The sequence below is a fragment of the Lepisosteus oculatus genome, chromosome 7 (genome assembly GCF_040954835.1).
Source record: "Lepisosteus oculatus isolate fLepOcu1 chromosome 7, fLepOcu1.hap2, whole genome shotgun sequence".
Classification (NCBI taxonomy): Eukaryota; Metazoa; Chordata; class Actinopteri; order Semionotiformes; family Lepisosteidae; genus Lepisosteus; species Lepisosteus oculatus.
The window spans coordinates 51099389-51124442 of NC_090702.1; the positions used below are offsets into that span (position 1 = coordinate 51099389).

The 25054-nt window shown below is 42.2% G+C and overlaps 2 protein-coding genes across 4 annotated transcripts in view; both read left to right on the forward strand.

The window, feature by feature from the left end:
• Nucleotides 1-9397, forward strand: part of cfap54 (cilia and flagella associated protein 54) — a 50812-nt gene extending 41415 nt beyond the window's left edge. For all 3 annotated transcript variants that reach the window (XM_069192715.1, XM_069192716.1, XM_069192717.1), the window contains exons 58-69: nucleotides 606-758; nucleotides 2250-2358; nucleotides 2519-2681; nucleotides 3502-3603; nucleotides 4277-4415; nucleotides 4773-4925; nucleotides 5350-5528; nucleotides 6150-6290; nucleotides 6567-6673; nucleotides 6864-7014; nucleotides 7397-7471; nucleotides 9194-9397. In XM_069192715.1, the coding sequence (XP_069048816.1) occupies nucleotides 606-758; nucleotides 2250-2358; nucleotides 2519-2681; nucleotides 3502-3603; nucleotides 4277-4415; nucleotides 4773-4925; nucleotides 5350-5528; nucleotides 6150-6290; nucleotides 6567-6673; nucleotides 6864-7014; nucleotides 7397-7471; nucleotides 9194-9313 (1592 nt within the window). In that variant the 3' untranslated portion in view covers nucleotides 9314-9397. The remainder of the gene's footprint in view (nucleotides 1-605; nucleotides 759-2249; nucleotides 2359-2518; nucleotides 2682-3501; nucleotides 3604-4276; nucleotides 4416-4772; nucleotides 4926-5349; nucleotides 5529-6149; nucleotides 6291-6566; nucleotides 6674-6863; nucleotides 7015-7396; nucleotides 7472-9193) is intronic.
• A 1056-nt stretch (nucleotides 9398-10453) lies between these two features.
• Nucleotides 10454-24693, forward strand: nedd1 (NEDD1 gamma-tubulin ring complex targeting factor). Its single transcript, XM_006633186.3, has 15 exons — nucleotides 10454-10782; nucleotides 13292-13435; nucleotides 14155-14249; nucleotides 15187-15303; nucleotides 16197-16337; nucleotides 16575-16804; nucleotides 17147-17348; nucleotides 18080-18266; nucleotides 19281-19421; nucleotides 20494-20538; nucleotides 20933-21129; nucleotides 21332-21470; nucleotides 21715-21874; nucleotides 22631-22697; nucleotides 23179-24693. Exons 2-15 carry the CDS (start codon nucleotides 13300-13302, stop codon nucleotides 23281-23283), a joined length of 1962 nt encoding a protein of 653 aa, XP_006633249.2. The 5' UTR covers nucleotides 10454-10782; nucleotides 13292-13299; the 3' UTR covers nucleotides 23284-24693.
• Nucleotides 24694-25054: the final 361 nt, after the last annotated feature.

Below are 25054 nucleotides of genomic sequence, written 5' to 3' on the forward strand. Positions count from 1 at the left end.
TTCAATCCGGTTTAGCATGTTTGTTAATGTGAAAGCATCGCATCTAAAATGACAGCTCTGGTCATTTTACTGTTGGAAAGCATTTTTACTGCACTTTTAAGTTATTTATCAGCATTGGACTTAATGAAAATTATACAACTGTGGAAGCTGTTTTTAGATCCTATTTTAAAGGCTTATCATATGATGGCACACGTGAAACTGACAGATCTGTGTTGCCTTTTTTTGTTGGCAATTTTGTGCAAAACAACATGCGTTGAAGCTGATTTTCAACAGATAGGTTGAACTACAGTAGGTTGAACTACAGTAGGTACTACAGTAGGTAGACAGTGTCCCACTGCAGGAGGTGTGTTGAGGTAGGAAAACCACTGCTATTGTCAGCAATTGGGCAGACATTGTGGCACAGATGTGTTTATATGTTCTTAGGATTTGTACATAGATGAAAAGTATGCTTGCTGACATTCAAGATGTTGAAGATCTGCCTGGGTTATCAGTGGGTTGAACTGATGATCTTGTCCCACAGATTCGCAGTGCGTAATATGAATTGTTGTATGATGATTATCCCTCTCAGAATAGTAATGTTCATGTTCTACACTGGTATTCTTTAGGTCATGTTTTGGCACAGCAGGCAGCACACCATCCTGGCACAGACAGCGGGCAGTGGGTGGTGGCTAAGCAGGTCCTAGAATCGGCCCTGCAGCTCTGCCAGGTATCAGCCAGCAGAGACCGGGAGCTAGAGGCCGACATCCTGTACTACAAAGGTGAGTGAGCTTGGGACAGCAGTTCATAGAGTGTTCAAGAGAAAAAAACATGACAGAAACACCTCGTTTCCTTTACAGTAATCCCACATTATACAAACTTATTTCATTCCAAAAAAAGATCAGCTCAAAAGGTGAAAATTCATATAATGGAATTAAATTCCCATTACTTCCTATTTATAATCTCTGATTCTTTCCAGAAATAAAAAATGTTCCTTCAAACATTCAGACTTCACCTTAATTTAACACAAAACAGGACCGGAATGAAAACAGTAACATTCCTGGTTAATTATCTGAGTAACATGCTTACAGTCAAAAGCTGATGCATAAACAATAAGTAGTAAAATAATAACACTAGCTCATTTACAGTGCAATGCAGTAATTACATCATTACAGTCATTAGCAAATGCATAAACATTACAGTAGGGACTATCCTGTACTTTATGCACTTAATACACAGGTTAATACATAAATTGTATTATTAAAAGTTTAATATGATATAAATAAAAAGTAAATTCCTCATCCGAGATGATGCGAGAAAAGAAGAATCTCTGTAATGCTTTAGGAGAGCCCAGATCTTCAGAGACAAAATCTGCTTGTTAGATGAAAAAAAACAGGTAGGAAGTACTGTCTTGTTTAAATGAAAATTGGTATAGTGAGGGATTACTTATGTAATATTGTGTACATTACCAGTATAGAATAAAAAGTAATGCATTGTAAATTAAATAAAACAACGCAAGATAAATTATGAATACAAAACATTAAGTACAGGATTTTAACATACCTAAGTAGCAAGCTTAGAACTAAAAAAAAAGATGCTTAAGATCTGATCTTCTTTAATAGGTGTCAGGAATTCGTATTTTAGTGGAGACAACAGTGGATGGATTACTATCAGGATTCATTATTAAAGTATATCAGTGTACAATTAACATGAAACGGAGAGAGGACTGTGAGATTAAATGTGTTTAATATGGAAAGATTTCAGTGGAGTAAATGATCATATACAGTATCTGATTATGAGGTTTTAATTATGTAATTATCTAAAATGAGGTTTGCTCATTTCAGTGTTTCTAGAATATTTTTGTTTCTGCCAATTTTAACATAAGCTAATAGTTTTGAGTAGTCATACTGGTAGAAAAGGAGGTTACCATTAACCTCTTTATATTAAATGTCACATTTTTTATGATATGTTGTACAGAATACGAAGATGAAGATAGTCTGAAGATAGCGTGTTTGTCTAAAATGAAACATTTCCAGAGAACAGTATCATAAGAAATGGAAGATATAGATCCCTTTGATTATGTTATAATAGTGTGCATTACAGTCATCCTTTTACTTTGCATAGTAGAATTCAAGTCTGTTTGTTACAAAGATGCCAATTTGCTAGGAACTGGCCTAATAAAGGTATTAAATTAATAAGCTTTTGAAAACCTAAGGATCTCCACCTAAACATTTCCTTTAGAAACTCCTAAAGGACTACCAATGTGCTTCCAGGTGTGGTGGAGCGCTGGCTGGTCTCCCTCAGCGAGTGCAAACCGCAGACTGCTGTGGACACATTCCTAGAGGCCATCACTGTCAGCAGATCGCACAATCACAACCTGCCGTGAGTCTCCTTTCTGTGGCTGTCCGTGCATGCGCTGCAGCACACAGAGAGCCTGTGTGACTATGTGCCTTTGTGCTGCTTGGATCATACTCTTATTACAGTAGATGTGTTCATACTATCTCTGTGTCACTTTGTTGTTGAATGCCTGTGTATTTCTCAGGCTTGTACACAGGTGCTATTTGGAGATGGCCGTGCTGTACTTGCAACAGTGGGCCCAGATCTCTCTGAGCAGCCAGGGCAAGGAGAACTCGGGGGACACAGCCCCAGTATCCTCTGCAGCCACCCCGGGCCCCCCCACCAAGGGCAGAGAGGGCAAGCAAAAGGTACAGCCCCACTTCTTCTCCACAGATCTACAGCTTCTCTCTTTGTGAAAGACCCAGTCCCATATTCATATTACAGCTTGCCATGGGAAAGATTCAAGAAAAAAGGACTTTCAGACTTGAACATTACAAAATACCTCCATTTAAAACAGTGGTTCTTAACGTGGGCTGCACACCCACCTGGGGTTGAGAGATACCTTTTCTGGGGGTGTGAGACAGGTTTTTTAGAGTGTAAATTGCCAAAAACACAAATTAGGCACAGGCACCTACTGTAAATACCACCATCATCAAACCTTGGTATTTCAAGGTGAACTTAAAGGTAACTTAAAAAGCAGGGTGTAATTTTTCATGTATTCTTCATTTTACCTTGAAAAGAACTTTACTGTATATAATTCTTTAAAAAAGTGTAATTTTACATGTATTCTTAATTGCAAAATTAAAATATTTAATTCCATCTCATTCTATACTAATCTTAGGTACTGTATAAAGAACTGACCGACTTCAATGTTGTATGATACGGGCTTGGAGAACATTTTGAGGACCAAAGGGGTGCAGGCTGCAGAGCACAGGTTAAGAACCAGCGATTTCAAACATGCACATCCTAACTCTAAGATTAACACACAGCTCATCAAGGTTCTTTTTTCCAATAATTGATTTTTTTCCTACCGCTGTGCTGCTTGTTATTTAGGTCAGTGAGTATTTCAATCCCTTTGGTGGTACTCCTCTTTCCTAATGCTTGTTGACTGATGTGCTGGGTTTTCAGCTGTGACTTTCAGCCATTCTGTGCTTGTGACAGTCAGTGCAGTTTGTGTGTCTCGCGCAGCCCCCCAGCTGGAGGCGAGCTCAGACCCCCACAGACAGACCCCTGAGTGTGCAGGATGTGCAGCAGCTCCTGTGCTGGGTGTGTGTGAGGGCAGCTGTTCAGGTCAGTGATCCTGGGGCCTTTAACAAGCTACTTGTTTAATCTTGCCACTGTAACTGTCCACAGGATGACGCAAAGTTAATTTTGTTGTTGTATTTTATTGAAAGCTGTTACTACACCTGTAAAGTGTAAAGTATTATTTGTATAAGTATTAATAATTCTGATGTGGTAGAAATGTGTTTCCCTTTGTAGTTTAAGGCTATACGTTACCATTAAACCCTTTATTAAAAGTCACTTCTTTTATTATGATATGTTGCCCATAATGTGGACAATATGGAAATTTACAAAAATGTAAAAATGTCTAAAGCTAGCATCTCTATCTGGTACTGGTAATTCCAGATTTAAAAAAAATGTTATCAAATCTTGTTGCTTGTTGTTGTTGTTGTTGTTGTTTTTATTAAAACAATATAACAATATTTAAAATATTCAATTTTCACACAAAAGTGATTGTGCTTGATTGATATGGATTGGATTTTGGTTTTTGTGTCCCAAATTAATGATTGTTCCACCTTCAAAATTAAGGACGTTTGTATTTTTAACTTCCCTCCCTACTGGTTTGACTTTCTCCTTTCAGGGGCATATAGTTCTAAATTAATCTGATAATGTCCACTAATCCTTTCGGCCCTGGCATTCTCAGTGAAGGCGTTGCTGTTGAGCATGCTTGTGTGCCTCACAGGTGTCCGAGGCCAGTGCCCGCTGTGCCAAGCTGAGTGGCTCCACCAGCGCCAAGGCTGGCCCCCTGCAGGCCTCCCTGAGAAGCCTGCCCGCCTTTGCTGCCAACGACCTTCTGAGAGGCTTCCCTCCCCCCGCCAGCGGTACGGTCCATCAACCAATCCGTCGTGTTCTTTTCTGTAGCACCCTTCGCAGCAGTTTGCCCCGCAGAGTAATTACAGGATTATACAGAAGCTGGCAGTATTATACAGCAACAGTAGACCGTGCAGACACAGAGGAGAGGAAAACAAAGACTCCCCATGGAAGAGAATAATCCTTGGGGGGTCCCAGGCTGATGGTCCCTCCCCTTTCCCCCCTCCAGGTATTGAAGTATGAAGCTGCAGTGCTGACAGACACACCTCCAAGCTACACCTCACTACCAAGTGTTTACGTGTGACAGTGAGCGTTTTTCTGTCTGTAGAAATACTGTTTCTGTTTTCTGATGCGTTTCTTTCCTTTAGGCGAGACAGAGGAACTTTTGAAGAGCACTATCAGTCCCTTTCCTGAGAAGGAGAGCTGTGGAACAGGGGAGAAAGACACAAAGCTGACCTGGGTCCACCTCACCCGCTATTACACACATCTGCAAAAACTCTACAGCATTGCCAATCGACCAGGTACTGACCTGCTGTCCATCTCGTACAGCAGATGTGACATTGCCCTACAGGTGATCCCAATCATGCAGTACATGAGCTACCAGAATCATCACTTCACATTGATAATCCTGGTGCCTTCATGTTCCTCAACGATGCATTTCGTGTTAAATTATTTTTCCACTGCCTAGATTAGAAGAGAAGGTGTACAAGTAAATTATTGTGTGTCATTCCTACAGGGTAATGCTAGCATGTTTTCTCAAGATCCTTTTAACTCCTAGTAGAAGTATGTAGAAGAGGCGAGATAAGACAGTGCTTAAAATTTCTGATGTGCAAAATTTCTGCTGATTTATGTTATTTTACAAAGTTCTTATCCTCCTCCTATGCCCTATTGCCGTGACTCCTCAGGCCTGGTGTTGATGTGGATTTGTGTCTGTGTGTGTTGCAGCAGTGCCAGGCTGTGCCGACAGCCTGTGGTCCCAGGCTCTAGATGGTGGTCTGGCCCTCAGACTGGCTCAGCTGCACCGCTTCCTCAGCACTCACCTGCCCCCTTACAGAGGGCACTGCTGCCCCCCAGAACCCCCCACGCAGCTGCTGGACCCCAGCAAGCAGGGGGCTACCACACAGGTTAGAGCTCAGTTTACACTGCTCACCCAACCTCTTGTTGCTGATGTGAAGCATTGTCCTGAAAGAAGGGTGTGGTGTTTTACTTCTAGGTTTAAAAACTCAATACAGGCCAATTGGCAGAAAGGCTCTGTGACTTGGACTTCAGTACCAGTTATAAAAATACCAATGTGGCATTTTGTTTTTGCACTTTGACTTCATAATGCATTACACATTACATGTGGAAGAGAGGAATTCAAAGAAAGGAAAGTTTCTATCTCAATGAACTTGTTATTTACCAGAAACTTACAGCAAACAGCTTTGGGGTGTCTGGAATGGAAAAGGCTTTGGGATTATTCTGCATCATTAACTCAGAGAGACTCCAGCTGAACAGATGAGAGGCACATATCAACCAAACTTTCTCATTCCTTGGGGTTACATTACTTGAGAGCTGTTAGAGATGAGGTTAATGTCTGTACGCTTTTCTGTGTAATGACAAAAAACAGGGCCCATTTGTAAATTTTGTAAATTATTTGTAAAAAGGGCCCATTACCATTTAAAATGTTCATTTTAAAAAAGTATCAATTAAGACAATTGAGCTGTTCCACGGCTTGCCAATTCACAGACATGTGCTTTTCTCCTCAGCCCCGGCTAGACAGCTCTGCTGGCCAAGAGTCTGAAATCGGGCTGGGGGGACTGGACTCCTTTGCCTCAGCCTCCACAGACCGAGAACTGTGTGTGCAGTGGTATTGCCCAGCACTGCACACTGGACACACACAGCCTGTGGTAACTGTCTGTCACTATTCACACAAAAAAGTTACTCAGTCTTTTCCCAACGTAATGCTATGCCACCTTACTTGAGTACTGAATAATGACAGTAACAGACGAGACAACAGTAACACATACTGTAGAGCATACATACAAATGGAATTGTAACTGTTTGGTGACATCATTTTAATCAGTGATCATGATTCTCAGGGATATAATAATGAATTTAATGATCTTTGTATCATTGTTCTGAGTTTGGTTTGATTTGTGTGCTGCTGTGCCCCTGGTCTCTAGATCTTACTGGTCTTTGCCTGCAACACCAGGCCCCTCTCTGCAGTCAGGCCCTCAGGTGGTGGCCTGTCCGGCCTACACTGTGGACATCGCTGGATCCCCTTACATAGGTGATAGCCTGCCCTCTCTGTCTGTGGTCACCCCTGTATCCCTTCTTCCGAGTTTCTGAGGACCACTTTCACTGCCCTTCTCTTCGCTCTGTTGAACCCTCTCTCCAACCCCTGCCAGTATCGTTCCAGCAATTTCCATCTTCTGCTGTCCTGTCTCTTCATCTCGGACTCCTCCTCTCGCTTTTTTCAGGCTGCAGGCTGTTCATGCCCAGTTATGCTCCCTGTGTGTGGATGCTGAGCAATCGGCACCTCCTGTGGCCAGTTCCCCCAGCCCTCAAGTGGAGAAGCGTCGTCAGGCAAGGACCCCGGGGACGGGGCAAGCCCTGGACCCTCCGATACAGGTACTGTCCACTGCCTGAGAGGCTGAAGAGCAGACACAGGACGAGTATTACAAAGACAAAGAAATTCAAAATTCACTCACAGAGAGAACATTTAAGAAGGCTGCTGAAATGAGAATGTAGCATGGAATCGCACAGCCATTCGGGATACAGATTCCATGTTTATTATCAGATGAACACTTCCAGTATAAGGGATTGTCTTTCTTGGATGCACCATGTGACCCAAGCCATATGGTATTTGAATTTTCTTACCTTGAAAGCTTACCTTGAATCTGGGATTGGGTTTCTCAAGTGTTTTGATTTCTATGTATATTTGTACACAGTATATGACACAAGCAGCAGTTTAGCATGAGGAATATTAATGCTCCTCTCTTTGGGTCTGCAGGGGCAGGCCAAGCAGTGCTGCGCACAAGTCAAGTCTTTGCTGCTGGATCTCCCAGAAACAGTGGAGCTCACTGAGGTAGGTCTCCTGCTCTGGGCTTCACCATGGTCATCACCTCATAGCTGGAAAATGGGACTTCCATGAAATAAACAGAAACAGAGTGAGATAATGGCCTTTTTCAGTACGCTGCTTCACCTTCAGAGAAGTAAAATATGTTGGAAGTGCACTTAAAAAATAAGTTGCATGATGAAAGGCTGAAAGGCTAAGAATTTCTTGATCTTGACCAAGTCTGTTCTGATTAGCGAAGAAAAAAAAAAGAGTCTGCTCAGGACTGGACAGTGGAGCACTATTATTGTCCCTGATTGCCTCAGTTAAATCTAAGTGCTCATTTTGTTTTAGTATTACTGCAAGTTCAGCATGATCGTAGTAGATTTCCCTGCGTTGCCTTGGGAATTAGGTATTCTGCTCTAAAGTAAACTGAAAAGTAAAAATTTCCATCCTTACTCTGCAGAATGCAGAATTCTTACTTTCAACTGCAGAATTGTAATTGAAATTGTAATTTCATTTGAAATGAATCCTTCATTTAACTACATAAGTCCTTTAAAATCTCTCATTTGTAGTGACTGCCTTGAGTGTATCAATTCATACAGCAAGGTATTTATTGACGAAATCACCTTGCTCAACGGTACAACAATCCCAACATGGATTTGAACTCATGGAGACTGAAGTGTGAAGTTTTAACCACTACTTCATATCCCTGCCTAAAGTTTACAACTCAAGATGAGACATCTGCTTTGTTTTTTTTACATGAGAAATAAAAGTAAAACAACAAACCTTTATAAAGAACTTACTAACCACCCATGGAAAAAATGAGAGTATATTTCAGGTTATTTTAATCTCCGAAAAAATCTTTTAAGCCTTAGAAAAATATTTTAAGAAGGCCTCATTCTGAAGAAAGCAAGAGGCTCAGAGGACTTCCACTTGGTAAAGAGGTGTGCTACATTAAATATCAAGAGAGTCTCCTTCCACTTAGCTCCCTTGCCAAAATGTGTCATTCTCAGGGACATACTGTACAAAACAATGTGTAGCCATGCTGAAAGGAAAAGAAAAAAAAACGTAACGTCCATTCTTTCAGCATGGAATAAACCTTTACCTGTTCCTTTGCAGCCTACTCATGCTGACGAAGCTACCTACTTGAACTTCTTCAACCCCTGTGTAGCTATGACATCTGCCCTAAACCGAAATTTAACTAAATTTGGAACAATCTTGCACTGAGTGTGAGAACGTCCTAACTACACCTATATTCCAGCATGGAGTTTTCAGAAGTCTATCATTCTGTGCTATTTTCATGTACACTTTTTCTTACTACTTGGTTTACTTGCTACTTTGCCTTCTACAATGACTTTTCTGATTGTACGTGCTGTGTAGAAATGTCACCATCACTGTCTCACTGCAGCTGTAGATTTTCCAGCTGAGGCCTCACTATAAATATACCTGCACAATTCTGCCTGGCTTGTATTGCGTGCTGGGCTTCAGTCCTAGTCCTTTTTCAGCACAGTATGTCCTTTACTATCACCAATCTGGGGCTCTGCACTGGATTATTTAGTCATAAAGGAAAGGAAGTGCCAGTTGTTGGTATATAATGTTATTGTGCTCTTGGGTGTAGTGTATTAGCTGTGTGATGTGTAATTGGACTTGATGAAAAAGACTATCCTAAGTGAATTTTCATATACAGAAACACCTGTCTTGCTTTTTAGTCTAATACTGCCTGTTGTTCTGCTCTTTTTGTCTCCATTGAAGGTTCCCTTTGAGCTGAGCAATCAGGCCCTGCGTGATCTGGAGCAGTGCTTTAACCCCGCCAGAGGCTTTGTGCTTCAAGCGGGTAGCGTCTTCGACTGGCTCATGTCCCTGCTGGTCTGAGGCCTACAAAGATATCAACAGTCTGAATGTTTCCCCATGGTGTCCACGTCAGTGTGGCAGAAATAAAATGAATGTGTATCTACAGAGCATCTCAAGTGTTTTTAATGAGTACCTTATCATAACCTCCATTGTCCTATCCCAATATCACAATCTGATTATTACTCAAAAAAAATAGTTTTTAATCCAGCACATCACCCATCAGATCAATGTTGTTTCACCAAGGCTTTTACAGCTAGTAATTGTACAGAAAGCGATGCTGTGGCTTTATTAGTCAAATCTGCATTAATACAACTGCAGTGTCTGCAATATTAATAGACCCCAGGACAGGCATTCCCATTTGAAAGACTGAAACACTGCCCAATAACTCAAGCTGTGAAGCATTGTTTTTTTTATAACAGTATCAAACTATATACTATAGATCACTACATAAAGGCATCTCAAAATCGCACATACTAAGTACAAAATAACAAGGTACTAATAGAAATATAAAATCCAGAAAAAAAATAATTCAAAAATGAAATACTAGGAAAATGAACACAGAGGACTCAGTCTTTACCCAGAGGGAGAATTTTATAATGCAGACTTGATTATGGTATATAGGATATTACACTTTTCCTCATATATACCTATGTATAAAATATAAAGCAGGAGTTATGTAGCCAAGGTTTTGTCAAGACCCAGTCCATTATGGGTTTAAAATCGTGACCAGTGCCGATTTAGGGTATTCTAAAACTATCATCAGGAGAGAGATTTCGTTACTTTCGTTACTTACTTATACTTTCCGTCAATAATCAAGAAAACTGTCACTTGTATTATTTTTTTGAATAGCCATGTCCTTTATACATCATATTAACAAGTAAAAGTGGGGTCACATACTGTATATAATACATTTTCAAAAGGCAATCGGTCCCGAGTCCTGTTAACACAAACAACTGCAGTTCAAACGACTTTACTATAGTGAAGTACGAAGTTACTACAAACGGATTTCAATGGAAAAACAAGTGGGTGTTGGGCGGATCGCTAGTAGTGTGAACGGCCACTGCATTTAAACTTTCCGGTACTTTCTGCAACACAGCGTTACGGTATCCGAGCGCCGGCTCGCATCTGCTGACGTAGACGAGTCTGTGCTTTGCAAGCCGAGAGCCAGAGGCGCTGAGCTCCCACCCGGCCAGTCCTCTCGGGAGCCGCACGGTCGAGTTCGCCTCTTGGCCCCGCCGCGTTGCCGTAGCGGCGGGCGCCGCGGAGCCTGCAGGCGCGGAAATTCCTGCTGGGGGCCGGAAACTTTAGTGGGGCGTTGAACGGAGTGAAGACTGAAGTGGCGAAGAGAGAGAAGGGTGGCGGGGACAACCGTGGAGTAGCGCAAACCCCCCCCCCGCGCCACAAAACCATAGAGGGACTGGACCTGCTGTGCTGCAGGAAAACTGGGGGAGGGAATAAATACCACCTGCTAGTCGAGTGAAGTAGCCAAGGTAAGGGTCCTGGCTCTGGGGTTGTTCGAGTCCGCCGCTAATTATAGGATAATCCTTGTCAAGTATGTACATAAACAGCAGACGTGAAAACCTTAGCGAAAGGCAACGAGTTGCAAGGGGGGCGAATCGTAACTATAATAAAAGCTGACCAGAAACTTCTTATTTATTGTTAGGTTGTCCCAGCAACAGTTGGTATTGATATTGATAAGCCTGCCGTTTTGTTTCAATTAAATATGAGCAGCTGATGATCCGGATTTAGCGGGTCCCGCTTTCATGCTGCGAAGACTACGGCTCGATATTGGCCTAATTGTCTGTATTGCGATTTTCAAATTCATCTGTAAACGTGACGCATCTGTAGATGTTTCCCAGTCTCGCTGTCAGGTAGCCATGCTGGATTTAGCTGCGACTTATTCACGCAACTGTGTATTCATTTGATCTGTGAGTGAACGTATAGGTGAAACCCACATAAAACTTTATTTTCACATTTACATGAATACATGAATTTACATGAATAATACGAGTTTCTGGCCACGTTTAATATGCTTTGTGGTATTTCTTATTTTAAAAGAAATCCGAAGTTTTGCCATGCGGATTTTGAAGTTAATACGCTTACAGAGCTGGAGAAAATGACATTTAGACAAACACCTTGAGGCGGTTTGCAGAAATAAAGCGTGCACTTTCCTATTATATTGTAGACTTCTTGAATTATTTAGGCTGTATGATGTTGCTACTGTACATGTGCACTATTAAGAGCTTACTTTTGAAAATGGTTATTTGCGATGTAGTTTTAGGACAAAAAACGTAAGGAGCTTGAAATGATCTCTTCATTCTTGTGCATTGAGGCAAAGGCACTTATCTAATCCTGGTCACTAACAACATCGGCATGAAAAGAGTTCCTTACACCTCACTGCATAGCTCTTAATATGTCATGTTAGCCTGAATTCTGTCATCGTCCAGTCCTGTGCAAACAGCAGTCACTGACAAGCTTGCTCACTCACTGCATACTAACGAGGATGTAAAGCACGGTACAAAATAATTTGGTGGTGAGGATAGTTTCATGATTGGGTACCTTTGAGCAACACTCACCGACAGAGGAACAGACATAAAATCATGATCCTAATGAAATGGTGGTTCTGTTGCCAACCCCACCTCAGCAGAATCACAGTAATAAGACCAAGTGTGGTCTAAATTATTCTTAGGTAATTGTTTTATGATAATAACAGTAATGATAAGGGGGTTAGGAGAACATTGTTCTTGTAGCCTTTTTCAGCATCCCACAATTACCAGTAGGTCATAGCATTTGTGTATGTATTTTCCTGTTCTTTCAAGAACAAGGTTTCACCAAGGGTTGAAGGGCATAAATATGCCTCTTTAGTGTTGTAAGTATGCTAATACTCCATATTTAGTTCAGGTGGGTAGCTGCGTCAGCATGCGTAGGCTGCAAAGGAACAAGTAATAGGTTTATTCCATGCTGAAAAAAAGAAGAAAGAGAACACAACGTTTCGGCCGTGGAGCCTTCTTCAGGTGTCACACCTGAAGAAGGCTCCACGGCCGAAACGTTGTGTTCTCTTTCTTCTTTTTTTCAGCATGGAATACTCCATATTTATGTATTCAATGTCCGTGCTTGTTTTCAGTCATGAGCAGGATTCCCAGTGGTTACAATTTTATTTGTATTCCTGAGTGCTTTTGCCTTCTGTAGTGCCTCTGTACATGTGTAGTGTGCCCCTCACCGAACTGGGCAATATTTCCTGTTGTTTCCTGGTTAGCCAGCTGGACAAGAGTGGGCAGCTGTAGTCATTGCAGTTCCTAACACACAGCCCATCACCACTTTGAAGGGCATCAGCTGTGCAATGGCATCACATTACAAAACAACTGCAGTTCCTGCGACCTGAACATGGTGGTTCTGTTTTATTTGCAACTACAGTAGGTCTGGTAGAACCTTCTGTATGCACATTATCGCTGGCGTGAGGTGTTGCTTGAAATGTGTTTTAAAATCATTTTTAATGAACCAGTTAGCACTCAAGAGCCATTCCCTCTGCAATAATGGTGTTCCTTTCTAATATTATCATTTCTATACTCAAAACACTCCCAGAAACAACCAAGTAAATGAAATGAAAGCTGTGTTCCACATGGCCAAGTTATAACATGGGTAATTCACTTCTATTTATAACCATCATTGTAAGGAGATGGTCATTTGAGCTTGTGCAACACAGTGCTTTAAATAATGATTGCAGTATTTTTTGAAAAGATGTTTCAGGGCATGTTGACATTGCAAATCCAGCAGCTTTTTTTCTATGTAAAACAATTGTCATTTGACATTCTTTGCAAAACCGAAAGTCCAGACTCTTTTATCCCAATGCTTCAGTCTTTGCCAGTGAACATTTCCTTTTCAATTTCCCTAACTCAGGCATCCGGTAAACTAACTCAGCACTGTGATGGTGTGCCATCTTCTGTGCTCTTCTGCAGTCTTCCCTCTCAGTGCTCAAGTACTTTGCTTGTGATTTGGCAGGTGCATCCATGGATGAGGCCATTCGACTGGTGTCATCCGGAGACGATGTGAAGATCTGGAACTCGAGCTCTATGACAGTAGTCGAGCAGTTCAACCCCCACAGCATCACTCACCCTGTGTCCCGAGTGTGCTGGAGCAGCAACAGTATCCTTAACGCACCGGTCAGCACAATCTGTTCATGCACTGACCAGTTTGGGTGGACATTTCTCTACAGCCGGAAAGTGGGAACAGTGTAACACTGTGCTCTACATCCCTGTGTGTTCAGCCACGAAAGGAGCAGACTGTGCACGTCATGTACAACTGTGTATAAAGCACAGCTCCACTGCACTCTAAAAGAGACGGTGAACTCAAATTGTAACAAGAAAAGCAGTATGAGGTAGGATCTACTATGCTGTCTGAAATATTAACTGAAGCTAAGAGGATAAAAGTTGGTGGTGATTGAAACATTACACATCAGCTTAGTATGAGGGCTTGTTTTATAGTGGTGTGCTTTTTGTAAAATATTTTGTTTAAAGCGTATAGATTTACCCATGCTGTACATCATAGCAAAAAACTTTGGAACAGGAAGAATGAATCTGAATGGAACACAATCCTGACTACACAAATCAGGATGTTGAATAATATCAGTGTTACAGTCTTGAACCACTACAGATCCTGATTCATGTACTGTAGTACAAAGCCTATTTTTGAGAATTTTTTTTTCCTTAAATAAAGTCTTTAGCTATCTTAGAAGCCAGTACTATTTTTATGTGAATGTATCAGTCTAAGGTCTAGAGGTCATGCTTGCCAGTGCAGTGTATTTGCCGAGTTCAGTTTCGCAACGCGTAAGCTTGTGTGTTCAATGGCCTTGACTTCCTCCTCAGATCATTTCTTGGTTAGTGCCAGTGCCAGCGGGGACAAGCTGGTGGTGTCGAGCTGTAAGTCTTCTCCTGTCCCAGTGCTGGAGCTTGCTGAGGAGGTGAGTCTGAGAGTCTGAGAGTCTGAGAGTCTGGGAGGCTGGGAGGCTGGGAGGCTGGGAGGCTGGGAGGCTGGGAGGCTGGGAGGCTGGGAGGCTGGGAGGCTGGGAGGCTGGGAGGCTGGGAGGCGGACACTCCCAGCTTCTGCAAAGCACTGTCTGTCACAAAGATGTTTCATGAGCTAAGCAGCCATGGGTGCAAAGGACTGTGAGGTTCACTTATTTATGCAAAGATGATATATTTTTAATCAGGGTCATGATACCAAAAGGTAACTACAGAAGGTAGCTGATGCATGAAGAACTTGGTGCTGATTAGGTAGAGGACAATATAGGAAAAAAGACCAAAACGGTTAAAAGGAAGAAGGCTAGTTAATGTCATTGTTACTGTCCATCACAGGCTCTGGACTAAATAGAAGAGGAAGGTGAGGTAGTGCATCTTGTCTTCTACAGTATCTCATTGTAGTGAACAATCACTCCCCATAAGAAAAGTTATACTTTTATTCTGTATAAAGTTTTAATCCATTAGAAAATTGTCTGAGTACAGAGCTTTTGCCTTCATCTACTTTCTGTTTTCAATCTGTAACTCTGCATGTCGAATGTGGAGTTTGTTCTATCTCTTTTTTTTGCACTTATTGATATATCTGCTATTTGAAAAATGATATATTGATAGTAAAGGTTTCCCCATCATCCTTAATGCAAACCGTATACTGTAATGGTTTAAACAATTTTACTGTCCTCTATGCAGAAATACTAAAATTGTATTTAAGAAAGTACAAAGAAGAAGCCGTTGTGCTGCTTTGTGTTCACTTTCTGATGGTTCCTTACAAAACTTTGCCTCTGACAAGACTTTGTATGCTTAATGCACACTCTCTGATGAAAGGGGCTTCTGCTCGACTGGTTCAGGCACAATGTAGGAAGTCCTTTCCCTTCCTGATTTCAGAAAAGGCAGACGCGTGTGAGCCTGAACTCCACATCTCAGTTCATGGTGAGTGGTGGCCTGGACTGCACGGTTAACATCTGGGACCTGAAGACCAAGAAGCTGCATCGCTCCCTCAAGGTATGCTGTCTAACGGGAGAGCTGCGTAGCCAGCCTTTAGGACCAATACAGAGAAAAAGTTGTGAGAACCAACAACAGTGTGTTATACGCAGGCGTATATATCTGGTATTATTACTGTGTTCTAAAATCACAGGGTTTTCCACTTCCACATTGGTGCTGTGAGTTCACTGAGCTGTCTCAGTGTTGCGCTTTTCCACCGGTAATGACATCGTTGGTTTTGTGCCACTGTACACTGTATGGAGCCAGTCCTGCAGAATATGCGAATACTGCATAAGCCAAGTGAGGGGAAGGGCTGTGACTTAACATCTGATGCTATCTCATTAGAGTTTCCAACTGAGATCTATTTAAGACAATATGAATGACATAAGAAAAAATGTCAATTTGTGAAGCTTAGGAAATTTAAGTCCACAATTGCGAACTGTCCACTAGAAATAAAAATACACACTTAAATGTTCACATCAAGGGTAGTTATAGATTTAAAAACATGATTTTAAAACACCAGTGCTGCTTTTTTAGCCAACCCATAAGCATAATGCTTGTTATACAATGTGAATGACCTTTGAATTGCATTTTCAGTAATGCGATTTAGCAGTGTCGCATTATGGTAAAACTTGCAACAGATGTATTTTTTTTTATGAAACCTTTGTAATAACTGCCATTTCAGCTCCTTCCATTATGTCCCCATGCATGTTTAACATCTTACTGCAGTCTTAAGCAAAAATGTCTAATAATCCTAAATGAACTGATAATTTTATGCTGAAAACCTACATTTTCTGGATGCCTATATGCCTTATCAGTAATAACACCTTAGTTTTATAGCATATTAAAACTAGATTGCAGATTGTTATGATGATACTTTTTTCACGGTAGCGATGCTGTGTGTTTCTTCTCAGGACCACAAAGAGGAGGTTACTTGTGTGGCCTTCAATGGAAGTGACAGCTACATCGCCTCTGGCTCAACGAGCGGCGAGATCATTCTGCACAGCATCACCACCAACCTCTCCAGCAAGCCCTTCGGACATGGGCCCAACCAGGTGAGCCTTGCAGGATTGTACTTGTCTGGCTTGTGTAACTGTGTAACTAAGAAAGACTTTTGTTTTGCTTCAGTCTGTAGGACAGAGTCTGTCTGAGACTTTACACTATTTTCTAATTTACTCTGCATTACTTCTGTGCCATTTTGTCATTTGATGTTTCTCCCATTTCCCATTAAAATACATGATTGTGAAAGTACATTTGCAGCAGATGATATAAACAGCTGTCACTCTCCGCAGCCCATCCATGACCTGAAGTACTCGTACTTTAAGAAGTCCCTGCTGGGCAGTGTGTCTGACAGTGGCTCTGTGGTCCTGTGGGATGCCAACACCCAGAAAGACCAGCACACCTTTGAGGGGGCGCACAAGGCCCCTGCATCTGGGCTGGCCTTCTCTCCCGCCAACGAACTGCTCTTCGTCACCGTGGGACTAGACAAGAAGATCATCTGCTACGACACCTCCAGCAAGATGTAAGACCTCAAGTGGAGCTGGGCCTGGATCTGCACAGTGCTGCGTAGTATCCGCGGGGGCTGCACTGTGTCAGAATCTACACCCTGCTAGTTTTCTTCTGGAAGATAAGTGCGAACTAGCAGCAGAAGTTTGTGCTCTGCCTACCACCCAAATTCTGTGAACTGAAGTTGACTTTTTTCACTAATGGGTTTTAATTTTCTGGAGAACAAGTACAGTAGTACAGCAGGCAAGACTATATGACCTAAAACTTTTGACATGCCGTACATGAATTGCTGCTAGTAAGTGGTCTCAGTTTTCCAGCAGGCTTGAACTAGAAGAGCTCCCTTGCTGTGTCCCTGCAGTGTCCTGCGCAGCCTGCGAGTGGAGTCCCCTCTCACGGCGATAGACTTCATGCCAGATGGCGCGGTGCTGGCTGTGGGCTCGTCCCAGGGGAAGGTGTACCTCTACGACCTCCGCATGCTGACCTCCGCTGTCAAGACTGTCGCTGCACACAAGACCTCTGTGCATTGTCTCCGCTTCCAGAACACCCCGTCCCATCACAAGGTACGCCTAGACATTCTGGTTTGCGTGGGTTTTTTTTTTTTAACTTTAGCATTACTTAACGGGATGTGCAAGCTGGTGTTCGTTTCAGGTTAGTTACCCGAAGTTGGAGCAGCAGTCGATGTAGCGAACTGAGCCCAGGTGTAGGCTGAATGGGCAAGACCAAAAAAATAATTGGGGGACAAATCCAGTAGCAACGTCAAAAAACGGGTGGGTTCAGTGACCAGGAGATCACGTAGAGCGGAGCACCAAGGGGAAAACCTCAGACGAGCCCGGGAGAAACACAAACAGGGTCCGGGGCCGATGGAAAAACAGTAGGAGGCACAGGGATGATCCTAGAGCGCAGCCGAAACACCAAGACCAAGACGGGGCTCCAAGACTAAGCAGGGGTGTGGTGCGGAAACTGGTCTTGCGGATTGCGAGCAGGTGGCATAGATGTTCTGCCACAGCATGTACCGTCATTTCAGTGGTAGATGAGAAGGTGAAAGTTGCCATGGAAGCATTGGGCATGTGATCTGGTGTGAGCGAGTATCACTCGTATTTTATTTTTCTAAAAACACATGCAGAGTAATTCGTTTCTTTCTCAGCGCTCGGTATCACTTCAGACATTACTAAAAACGGATGCCTAACGAAAGTATGACTTTGATCTTAATGTTGGAGTGGGACAGTTGCCGGAATCTAAGCACACGTGACGCAGGATCTGATGTTACGCCTGGGTTTTTATTTGATTGTAGTCTGGGAGCAAAGCGCTTTCCAGCAAGACTTCCACCGCCCAGTCTGCTCCCAACAAGAGAGCAGCGGTGAAGACCGTGGACAACAACGGCCCCAGCAGCCTGGCCACCTCCCCTGCACCCCCGTCCCACGCTGAGCCGCCCCCCGGGAGCAGGGGAGACCGAGGAGACGGCAAGGCCGAAGGCACAGGTCAGGGGCTCGGGCTTTTCCTTTCATCACGGTTAAAATAGTGTGACTTGGTTGTCAAGATCCCACCCCCCCACCACAAGCAGTCCTGGCTGCCTCAGGTTGTACTGTTTCAAACTAGAGTTGGAAGGGTTGTAGATCTTTTCCTTTGGGTGACCTTAGCTAAATTATACAAACTGCATACATTCTTCTACTTTCTATAAATGAAAATGACTTGTGTTAACATCAGTCGGCTGCACTTTTTTGTCTGTGGTTTCTGAGACACTTCCCACCTTAAGATGAATCAGTGGCTTGAGAAACGCTAACATGGTCACTGATCAGCCTGGGTGTCTCTATGATCAATCAACAGAACAGTTTGCTATTTTTCTTTGTAATTGGAGATATCATCCGCCATATTTCAACTAAACTGTACTTCCTGTGGGGTGCTGGAGAAGTATTGACTTTACTCCAGTCAGCGTTGTGGTACTGTTTATGATAGTGACATATGGCAAAGCTGTAGCATTTAGTATTGGTAATATTTCGTCAAAGCTGTCCATGTTCCTGGTTAGTAATGCCAGCACAAAGTTTAACTGGAGTTAGGTACATTCATTGCAAATATTATCTGTGATTTATTGTAAGAGAACTTTCTTGTTCAGTATAGTTTCTTGTTTATATTATTATTTTTTTCTGTCCTAGCAATATGCTAGTTTTTAAAAAAATAGTTCTGGAACATTTATCTTCTAATGATTCGCATACGCCTGAAGCTTGCTTACTTCTTTTAACGATAGAAGCATTGCGTGTGTAAAGGGCATGAATTTAATTGACAGTGACAAAACTCTGCTAGGATGCCACCAATATGAAAAAAGATGATTAACTATCAAAACGAAATGTGTCGGGTACTGTATTTAATTATCAGTGAAAAATGAACAGAGAACAGTGGTATATGCTGCATTCCAGAAGGAGAAGTCCGAAACCTCGCCGGTAGTGTTTCTGAGCTGTGGAGTGGCCGTTCAGGAGTCTCTGTCCGTGTTCTCACAGGAATCCCACACAGCACTAGCCTGGACGTCTTTCCTTCCAAAGAGACAGAGGCACTGAGAAGCTCAGAGAAGGTCCCCAGCCTCGACAGGTTCAACAGTGTGGGGCGTAACAGCCTGGATATCTTCTCGCCTGTGAGAGACGGTAAACTCCAGTTTATTTGCTGCAAAATGTTGTTTTTTTTGTGCTGCGCATGTACATGTTTATTTATAGACTTCCCTAGGCATTGTGTCAGTTATGCCGGCAGTTGTTATTCACCACCACTCTAAATACATGTTTGGTTGTGGTTATATATTTCTATAGAACAGTTTGTCCAAATTCAGTATGTTACACACATTATTGAACTATGATCGGCCTTGATTCTCACGTTGCAGTAACCATCTTCTGTAATATTATAAACCTAATCCTGTTCTGTCTTCTAATTCAGCATGATGTCATTCCAATGTTTTTCCATACCAATCCAGTAAAGCTCTATTAATAATTAAATATATAAGAACATGTTACAGTGCAGGACTGGCATCCTGTCCGTTGTGTAGCCTGGCTTGCGCTTGTTGCTAGGTTGATAGGCTCCGGTTCCAGCTCCCCTGCAACCCTGTATTGGCTAAAGCAGTTGGAAGATGGAAGGAATGATGGATGTTAAAATGCAAGTGAGGCCATGAAGCTCAGTCCCAAATGCAAATGCCTGGTTTAATGTTATTGGTGTATAGTATATGGAGTGTGGTGTGGGATTTAGTATTGCTGTGATACAGCCCCAGAACCCAGTGTTTCACTCTGGCTGTGGGATCTCTGTGTAGAGTTTCGCCAGGGGATCTGGTGTCTTTTCACCTCCCAGACACATGTCATGTCGGTGCCTTTCCCACTGTGTTCCCTGTGGTTTTGGAATAAGGTGTGGCTCGCTACATCCGCTATGTCAAGAGCATAAGCAGCTTACTGATAATGGATAGTATATTATACTGTATGTATGTACTTACTGGTAATGGATGGTTTATAATAAATAAAAAAACAATCTTCATATGTTTTCAAAGTTGCAAAATTGAGAAGTGTGATTATTTGTCTGATTTAGAACACTAATCCTACAGAAATTAAATTTTCCATATTTGAGTTTCTGAGCCATTTGTGAATATTGTATTTTTACAGAGTGGGCTTGTAAGGCAGTTTCGGACTACAACAGTTTAGGCCTGTAAGCTCTTGTCTCACTCCTGTGTGTTCTTTTTAGATTACAAAACTCAAAAAGCAAGTGGAGACTACAAGAAGGGAGATGGTATGTACTTACAAATTCGTATGAAATCATATTGCACGTTCAGTCTTGATATTTTATTCAAAACCTGAATGCTTAAATTAAAGACATCTAAGAGTAAGATATTTTACAATAAAGGACAGCAAAAACTAAAATATATTGATTTCATAAGCATTCAGAATCATAAACAAAATGAGAAAATTGTGCTGTACCTCTCCAGGCTAGATTTTACATTTTTACGTTCGATCTCGTATCGGTGTCAATGCTTCAAAATGATTAAAACTCAACGGTTAATTTAATTATTAAGAATTCAAGTCCAATTGAGGAAAGAGCAAGTACTGTAAAGTCAGGTCAGTTAGGTAAGTATGCAGTGATCGGCCTGCCTGCTAAAAGCCTGTGCCCTGGTCGTGTGCCGCAGTGCTGGACTTCCTGTCGCAGTTCTCCAGCACCCTCCCGGCTCGCAGGACGCCTCTCGGGACCCCGGGGGTCCAGGGCTACAGTCCCATGCAGGTGTTTGATGACTCGCCCAGGCCAGTCAGGGAAGAGGAGGAGGAGGAAATGACCGAAAAGCCCAAAGCTGGCAGGCCGGAGCCAGTCCTACACGATACTAAACAAGTAAGACTCCGTGAAATTGATCGTCCGCTCTGCAGTCAAGACGCTCTTTCAAGTGAAGGAATAAAGCTGTGATGTAACTTCTTATGAAAACTATTAACATTCACAGGGAGAGTTTTTTTTTCTTCCGGCATGAAGGCGAATGGCAGCAGCGCGAGCATTTCAGATCTCTTCTGACACCCTGTTCTTTTGAACTGCGATGCAGGCGGACAAGATTGGCAGCCCGGGTTCTGAACTGAGCCCCCAGCATGCCAGGACCTCGGAGCTCAGCCAGAGGAGAGGGAAGGATGTGCAGGCTGAGCTGCTGTATGACACCCCAAAAGGAGCCCCTCCTGCAGCGCCTAGTAAGAAAGAAAGCAAGCCCTGAAATGGATTATGGGATAGGTATCACAGCCCCAACTCTAATATCTCAAGCGTTTCTGGTGAGATCATAGAGTAAGATCACCAGTATGCACTCTTTAGCTAGGTAGTTGTCACAAGAAATCACACACCCACAATGGACGTCTTGTCTGCTTTGGTCCCCTGTTTCTGTGCTTAGCTGGGCGTGATGCCGTCTTGTGTTTACTGTGCGTGTGCTCCTCGTCGCAGCTCCGGCGGCGTCTTCGGCGATCGCCGCGGGACTGGCCTCCTCCCTGTCCGAGAGGATAGCGGAGTCCATCGGCGGAGAGGGGGGCGGGGCGCCGCCCCTCACTGCCATCCAGATCCACTTCATCCGGAACATGATCCAGGAGACGCTGGAGGACTTCAGGTGCCCCAGAGAACGCTCGGGACTCGCGGAAATTGAAAACGACCACAAGCGCTCTGAGCAGCATTCCCTCTCTGCGCCGTGCGCACTGAGCAAGTTGGGGGTCGCTCACACATGAAAGTCGATGCTCGGAGCAATTTAAGGCTCAAAGCCGGTGTAACGAACATTACAGGAAGGCTCGATGCACTTCTAACTTCCTTTGCTTTCAGAGGCAATGACGTCTGTTTTCCACATCACATCATGCCGTTAACAACTGGCTAGTTTAAATTCATTTGATGCGGTGATGTTTGCTTGGATCCTACTTTTTAGTAGAAGTAGAACGTGGAACTTATTGTATTTATAAACAAATGTCTGAGTAAAAGTAAGGATAAAATAAATCATGAATGTAGAGCTAATTAAAAATCATAGCAGTAATATGCTTACTAGTGTTTTTCATCATTAAGACATTTTTATCGCCAAACCTTTAACAATCGAATGATAATGGAAAATAAAACAAAAACTGACATTACAGCACATTTTATCTACCTACTCTTGGTCATATTTTTATTCATAGCTGAAGACCTAGTAATGTGTTCCTTAGTAAAACTTTAAAATGGGCACCATTATGCATTCCATCTTAAAGGTATATCCAGTGTTTATTATTATAGTTTGATATAATCTGGGATTGTTTGGAAATTAACAGTAAAATACAGTCTTTGAAGGAGGTAGAAGGTTTTGGTCATAGTTCTTAACTTTTATATTCCTTTTTGTTTTCTCCAGAGAGGCATGTCACAGAGACATTGTCAATCTGCAGGTTGAGATGATAAGGCAGTTCTACATCCAACTGGTAAGTGAATCAAGTTAATATAATGTTATTTATATAAATTAATTTGTTAAGAGATCCTTCCATCCAAGCTGTTATACAATGTAAAAGTAGTGTGATGTCGTTTTGAAATTATTATAAATAAAGTGTATTATTGATAAAAATATAATAATTATTGCTGTAACTAGCATTTTCAATGATTAATAAGCAACTCTGCCCTGTCTGTACAATTGTATATATTCTGAGACTATTTGCATTTTCAGTAAAATCATAGATAAGGTTAAATAGGTGGGTATTGTTGCAAAATATTGCTAGCACTGTTTTCCCATAAAATTTCATTCATGCTGAAGCTCAAGGTACCCTTTTGTTCTGAGGTTAGTTTGCTTACTTGAAAACCTTATTCTGTTCTGGATTGCCAGTGACAGTAAACATTCTGTGCTGCTGTTCTTTCATGAACTTTTTCCCTGGGCTTTTTGCTCGATTTTGCTTGTTTTCTGCCCTGTAGAACGAAATCCATTCCTTGATAGAGAAGTACTCCGTGACGGACTCGTTGGTAGCGGAAATCGAAAGACTGAAGGAGGAGAACAAACGACTACGAACCAACTTCTGAAACCTGGCTCACGCCTTGGGCCTTGAGTCCTGACTGACCGGCAGGGAAGCACAGCAGCCTCTCTGAGTGGCAGAGCAGCTTTCCAAAGCACCCCTCGTCCCTGCACTGGGAGGGGTGCTGAAATATGCAATAGAGGGGACCTGCCCCTTTAGGCTGGTCTGCTCCTTTTCTACAGACTGTCTCCCCTATTACAAAGAAGAAAGAGGACACGGGGGAAAATGCTGGCTTACACCACCAGGGTTTTTATACTAGCAGTGTAATTATTACAGTAAGGTGCTCTGATTTTTAACTTCAATAACAAGTGCCTTTAATATCTGAGGTGTTTAAAAACACTTAAAAAAGGACCGAGTTGAAACATCTGTTGGTTCTCATTAAATGCACAAGTTTCTCTTAAGTGCTTGAGAAATAACTTTTTAAGATGGCTGTGCAAGAGACCCCAGTTCTCTGTATTGTAAGGAGAGCCTAAATTTACTCCCCTCTCTACCTCTCTAGAACTAGAGCTCCTTTCTGTTTTATACTGTACCTCATTCTCATGCATTAGTCAGTCTGCTGATGCCATTAATTAGCCTACAATAATAAGTTACAATCTGAGAAACCTTTTATTGTTCCTGGAGAGTGTACAAGTGACCTCTTTATCCTAACCTAACTGGTGATAGCTATTACTTACAGTAAGTTAGGCCGTCTTTCACTTTGACTGGCATACAGTATAGAACTCAGGATGTGAGCTGCAAACTGTTTTTGACAGTTTTCTTCTAAGCTAGCAAGAACAGAAGTCAACTCTTGGGAGTCTTTTGATTGAGGTGTAATTCTCAACTGAGTATTACACCTTATCTTTCTTGAGTTATGTTTTATTGATCTGGAAGATTTGCTAAGGTAGAGTTCAGCAAGCGTGTGTGAAAACCTTGAAACGTTTGTCATTGATCGTTTGAATTCAAGTTATGCTGATTGGGAGAGATGCTGTGCCAAACCAGCAGTTCTTGTCACCTCCATGATTTATCTAACAGGTGATCTCCATGACGGGCTTTATCTCTAAGCCTGATGGTGAGTGTACTCAAAACAAAATTCTTTAAATATATAAAATGACTAATGCGCTAATGTAAGACCTAAAGCCCTAATGTTTTTTAAAAGGGTTGATTGGAAAATACAACTGCATAAATATCTTCTGGTTTAAAACCGGTACTTAGAAATAAGGTGTACATACTCTGGGCTTCTTCAAGGTTTGTGTGCATTATATCACCTGTTGACCTTAAAACTAAATTTCCAGTTGAGGAATCCACTTTGAGGCTACTCCTATCCAACAAGGCAAAAATACACTTGCCAAAAAAAAGCACAAGCTTTCTTACATAATTTATCGTATCAATGCAAAATGCATTTTTAAACACAGCAATAAAATGTCAGTTTACTAATTAATGTACTGTGTCATGTGATTCTTGTAAATTTCTTAAGTGGGAAGAGGATTTTTACAAGAGGGAAGCCTTTCTCTTTTCTACAGGATACACAGACATACTGTTACCATATTACAGTATGACACTTACAAATCTGCTGCCAACTATTACAGAGACAGAACGATTTAATTGGGACACCAGTCTTCATTTACCAGGGGCTACAGGAGTGAGGACAGAGGTTACCCCCCCTACTGTACTAGCTCAAGTATTCTGCACTGGTTTGAAATGTAGAGATGTGGAGTCTTTTTGGTCATTTTTTATGATAGTAAGAGGCTCAGGAGAACTATCAGCCCAGTTTCTCCTTTCAACTCTTATGATAAAAAGGT